General features: G+C 32.1%; 1 protein-coding gene across 1 annotated transcript in view; it reads left to right on the plus strand.

The window, feature by feature from the left end:
* Positions 1-810, plus strand: part of CNBD1 (cyclic nucleotide binding domain containing 1) — a 457,457-nt gene extending 456,647 nt beyond the window's left edge. Inside the window, exon 13 of the mRNA XM_053896366.1 lies at positions 655-810. Within this exon, the coding sequence (XP_053752341.1) occupies positions 655-771 (117 nt within the window). The 3' untranslated portion in view covers positions 772-810. The remainder of the gene's footprint in view (positions 1-654) is intronic.
* The last annotated feature ends 5,190 nt before the right edge of the window (positions 811-6,000 follow it).

The raw sequence follows: 6,000 nt of genomic DNA on the forward strand, positions 1-6,000 counted from the left end.
AACAAAAAAAGGGACCATGTAGGAAACACTCAATGGCTCCTGAAGCTTCTTCTTGGGAATGGCACACCTCCTGTCTTCTCTCACTGTATTGAGCAAAGCAAGTTACACAGCCACTTCTGGCATCAGAGGAGTCTAAGCCTCTTCTAAGGAGGAATACTCCAGAGAGTTACTCAAGAAGAGATTTTAAAGAGAGGCATAAAATATTTATATGATAATATAAGCTATTCCAATTATTAGAAGAATTTATTATCTTGGCAAATGAAAATAAACAGGAATATCATTCCTTGCTATCTGCCTTATAGCAGTAATGGGAAGATAAACTAAATGACATATACATACAATTTAGGGATCTCAGAAAAAAAGTTTTATAAATTAAAAGTTATAATTTCTCCTCAAATATTTTATTCTAACTTAAAAAATAGCTCCATTAAGAAATAATTCATAGATATGAATGTTGAGTTATATTTAATAGAAAATTGTGCATAAATTATATTTTTACAGATTTGCTTTGGTAAAATTCTATCTTTAAAGTTTTTTTTTTTAAAAGCTATTTTTTTGTTGTTTTCCTATGGAATTCATACTATTCATTCTACTATAAGTTTCAAAGTTTAGGGATGATAAGATTAATTACTTTTAATAATCTTTTCTTTCTAGGATAAAACAATGAAAAACTCCTTGTATTATAATGGAATTATTCCAGGCTTTGGAAAATGGGACCATTGCTGGACCAGCATTCCTAGGAATCTCAAGGATACTCTAATCAGTTATTAAAAATGTCAACTTATAAGAAATTGGGAATTTCAGCATGGATTATTAATTGTTTTTGTTATTCACTTGGAATCACTATAATGGTCTACCCAATTACCTTACAATTCTATTTCTTCCCGAAGACAAATTTCTTACTAATTAATCCATATATATTCCTACTAATATATTTATTTTGTACAACTGAATTTCCTTTTTATTTTTTTTATTTATTTTTTGCTGTTTTCTCTTTATTAAGGTCCTGTATCATAAAAGGAGATAAAAATATCTTCTGTAACAATTTTTAGAGGACCAAAAATTTTAAAATAAAATTTCTGACATCTAAGTCCTAATTAGCATATTTAAATTATATACCATGCTTTGGCTCATTAAATTAAGTGTAAAAGTGAAACAAAAATGGTAAGCTTATTATTGCTTTTCAAAAACTATGAAATAATGGTTTTATTGCCGTCTTAAACTTGTTTGCAAAACACAGCCTATTTTCTATGCATTTTATAGTATATGTAAGATGGCTTAGTCCATTTGGGCTTTTATACCAAAATGCTACAGACTGGATGGCTTATAAACAAGAGAAATTTATTTCTCACAGTTCTGGATGATGGGAAGTCCAAGATCTAGATCCAATATGGTCATGTTCTGGTGAGGATCCTTTATCTGTCCATAGCCCTCATCTTCTTCTGTGCCCACATGGTGGAACCAGCTAGGAAGCTTTCTAGTATCTCTTGTATAAGAGCACAAATCCCATTCACAAAGGCTCCACTATCATGACTTAGGCATCCCCTAAAGGCCACACTTCCTAATACCATCACATTATGCATTAGGATTTCAACATATGAATTTTGGAGGAACACATACATTCAAACCACAATATAAGGAAACAGAATTTCTATGCAAAATATTTACAAATTCACAAAGGCAAACTTGCACATGATTCTAAAATAGGCTATTTAAAAATTTATAGCTGTATAACTTCTCAATCATTATTATGATTTTTATTAATTTTTAACTCTAGTATAATTAACATGCAATGTTATATTAGTTTCAGGCAAACAATATAGTGATTCAACAAATCTATACATTACTCAATGCTCATCATGAAAAATGTACTCTTAATCCCCTTCACCTATTTCACCCATTCCCTCCTCCCACCACCTCTCTGATAACCATCAGTTTGTTCCCTATAGTTAAAAGTCTGTTTTTTCATTTAGCTCTTTTTTTGTTTGTTCATTTGTTTTGTTTCTTAAATTCCACATATGAATGAAAATATGTAGTGTTTGTTTTTCCCTGACTGACTTATTTCACTTAGTATTATACCCTCCAAATCCATCCATGTTACTGCAAAGGACAAGGTTTCATTATTTTTTAGGGCTGAGTCATATTCCATTGTGTGTGTGTGTGTGTGTGTGTGTGTGTGTGTGTGTGTGTGTATTGATAATAACATCTTTTTCCATTCATCTAATGATGGACACTTTGATTGGTTCCATATTTTGACTCTAGTAAATAATGCTATAGTCATTTACATAGGAGTAAAAATAGGGGTGCATTTGCCTTTTTAGATTGTGTTTTCATATTCTTTGGGTATATTCAGTAGGAGAATTACTAGATCATAACATAATTATATTTTTATTTTTTGAGGAGCCTCCATACTGTTCCACAGTGGATTTACCAGCTTGCATTCCCAACTACAGTGCATGATGTTTCTTTGTTCTCCATATCCTCGCCAACATTTGTTTCTTGTGTCTTTGATTTTAGTCATTCTGACAGCTTTGAGGTGATATATCATTGTCATTTTAATTTGCATTTCTCTGATGATTAGTATGTTGACCATTTTTTCATGTTTCTGTTGGTCTTCTGAAAGGTATTCTTTGGAGAAATGTCTGTTTATATCAGACTTGATTGGATTATTTGCTTTTTGGTGTTGAGTTGTATAAGTTCTTTATATATTTCAGATACTAACTACTTATAAAATATATCATTTGCAAATATTTTCTCCCATTCAGTAGGTTGTCTTTTAGTTTTATTCATTGTTTCCTTCATTGTACAGAAACTTTTTATTTTTATACAGTCCCAACAATTTATTTTTGTTTTTGTTTCCCTTAAAAGACATATCTCAAAAAACATTGCTACAGGGGCACCTGGGTGGCTCGGTTGGTTATGCATCTGAATTATGATTTGGGGTCAGGTCAGGATCTCAATGTTCATGAGATCGAACACAGCATTGGGCTCTGTGCTAACAGCATGGAGCCTTCTTGGGATTCTCTCTCCCATTCTCTCCCTGCCCCTCCCCTGCTCGCATTCTGTCTCTCTCTCTCTCTCTGTCTCTCAAAATAATTAAGTAAACTTTTAAAAAACTAATAAAAAAATTTAAATGTTGCTACAGTTGATTTCAAATATTGCCTATACTTCTAGGATTTTTATGGTTTCAGTTCTCACATTAAAGACTTTAATCCATTTCAAGTTTATTTTTGTGTATGATGTAAGAAAATGGTCCTGTTTCATTCATTTGCATGTAGCCAGTTTTCTCAACATCATTTGTTGAAAACACTATTTTTCCCACTGGTATTTTTCCTTTCTTTGTCAAAGATTAATAGTCCATAAAATCATGGATTTATTTCTCTGTTTTGTTCTATTGATCTATGTTTCTGTTTTTGTGTGAGTACCATACTGTTTTTGATTACAATAACTTTGTAGTGTATCTAGAAACGTAGAATACCTCCAGTTTTGTTCTTTTTCAAGATGCCTTTGGCTATTCAGGTCTTTTGTGATTCCATACAAATTTTTGGATTCTTTGTTCTAGTTCTGTGAAAAATGATGTTGGTATTTTGATAGTGATTGCATTAAATCTGTATATTGCTTTGGGTAGTATGGGCATTTTAACAATATTTGTTCTTCAAATCCATGAGTATGGAATATCTTTCCATTTGTTTGTGGCATCTTCAATTTCTTTCATCAATGTTTTTAGTTTTCAGAGTACAGGTCTTTCACCTTCTTGGTTAAGTTTATTTCTAGGTATTTTATTCTTTTTGGTGCAATTGTAAATGGGACTGTTTTCTTAATTTCTCTCCCTGCTACTTCATTATTAGTGTATGAAAATGCAACAGATTTCTGCATACTGATTTTGTACCCTGCGACTTTACTGAATTCATTCATCAGTTCTAGCTGTTTTTGGTGCAGTTGTTAGGATTTTCTATATTTTATCATGTCACCTGAAAATAGTGAGAGTTTTACTTATTCCTTACCAATCTGTATGCCCTTTATTTATTTTTCTGTCTGATTGCTGTGGCTAGGACTTCCAGCCAACTTTTATGTTGAATAAAAGTGGTAAGAGTGGACATTTTTGTCTTGTTTCTGATCTTAAAGAAAACACTTTCAGTTTCTCACCATTGAGTATGATGTTAGCTGTGGATTTTTCATATAAGGCTTTTATTATGTTGAAGTATGTTCCCTCTAAACCTACTTTGCTGAGGGTTTTTATCATGAATGGATGTACATTGTCAAATGTCAAATGTACTTTATCAATTGCATCTATTGATATTATCACATTGTTTGTATCCTTTCTCTTGTTGATGTGATGTATCATGTTGATAGATTTGTGAATATTGAACCACTCTTGCATCCCAAGAATAAATCCTGCTTAATCGTAGTGTATGATTTGTTAAATACATTGTTGGATTCAGTTTGCTAATATTGGGTTGAGGACTTCTGCATCTATGTTCATCAGAGGTATTAGCCTATAGTTCTCTTGTTTTTGTTTTTGTTTTGTAGTGCCTTTATCTGGTTTTATTATCAGGGTAATTCTGGCGTCATGGCATGAATTTAGGGGCTTATCATCCTCTTCTATTTTTAAAATAATTTTAGAAGAATAGTATGAACTATTTTTTTAATGTTTGGAGGAATTCACATGTGAAGCCACCTGATCTTGACTTTTTGTTTGTTGGGAGTTTTTTGATTACTGATTCAATATCTTTGCTAGTAATCAGTCTGTTCAAATTTTTTATTTCTTCCTGCTTCAGTTTGGTAGGTTATATATTTCTAGGAATTTATCCATTTCTTTTAGGTTGCCCAGTTGTTGACATATTCTCTTATAATCCTCTATATTTCTGAGGTGTCAATTTTTATTTATTTCTTTTCTTCATTTCTGATTTTTAGTACCCCAGACTTTTGATGAGTCTGGCCAAAGGTTTGTCAATTTTACTGATCTTTTCAAGGACGAACTACTGGTTTCATTGATCTGTGCTATTGTTTTGTTTTGTTCCTTTCTGTGCATTTTTTTCTTTTTACTTTCTATTTTGTTTATTTCTATTCTAATCTTTATTATTTCCTTCCTTCCTTTGGTTTTGGGTTCTGTTTGTACTCGTTTTTTGTTTTTTTGTTTTTTGTTTTTTATTTTTTGTTTTTTTTTTTTTTAGCTCCTGTAGGTGTAACATTTGATTATTTATTTGAGATTATTCTTACATCTTGAGGTAAGCCTGTATGGCTATAATCTTCCCTCTTAGAATAGTTTTTACTGCATCCCAAAGATTTTGAACCATTGTATTTTCATTTTCAGTTGTTTCCATATATTGTTTGATTTCCTCTTTGATTTCTTGGTTGAGTCATTCATTATGTAGTAACATGTTATTGAACACCATGTATTTGTGGTCTTTTTTTTTTGTGGTTGATTTCTAGTTTCACAAAAGATACATGGTATGACTTTGATCTTTATGAATTTTTTTTGTGCACTAATATATGATCTATTCTGGAGAATGTTCCAAGTGCATTTGAAAAGAATGTGTATTCTTGTTTTAGGATGGAATGTTCTGATTATATCTATTAGATCCATCTGTCATTCAAAGCCACTGTTTCCTAGTTGATTTTCTGTTTGGATGAACTATCCATTGATGGAAGTGGGGTGTTAAAGTCCCCTACTACTATGCTATTACTATCAATTTATGCCTTATGTTTATTTTTTTAAGTGTTTTTATTTATTTTTGAGAATTAGAGAGGGAGAGAAAGGGAGAGTACAAGTTGGGGAGTGGCAAAGAGAGAGGGGGACAGAGGATCCAAAGTGGGCTCTGCACTGACAGCAAGGACCCAATGTGGGGCTCCAAGTCACGACCTGTGAGATCATGACCTGAGCGGAAGTCGGAAGCTCAACTAACTGAGCCACCTAGGTGCCCCTTTATGTTTGTTAATAGCTGCTTTTTATAGTTGTTGCTTCCATGTGGGTGCATAAATACTGACCATTGTTATGTC

The sequence above is a fragment of the Panthera pardus genome, unplaced genomic scaffold (assembly GCF_024362965.1).
Source record: "Panthera pardus isolate Hobbes unplaced genomic scaffold, ASM2436296v1 HiC_scaffold_7, whole genome shotgun sequence".
NCBI classification, from domain to species: Eukaryota; Metazoa; Chordata; class Mammalia; order Carnivora; family Felidae; genus Panthera; species Panthera pardus.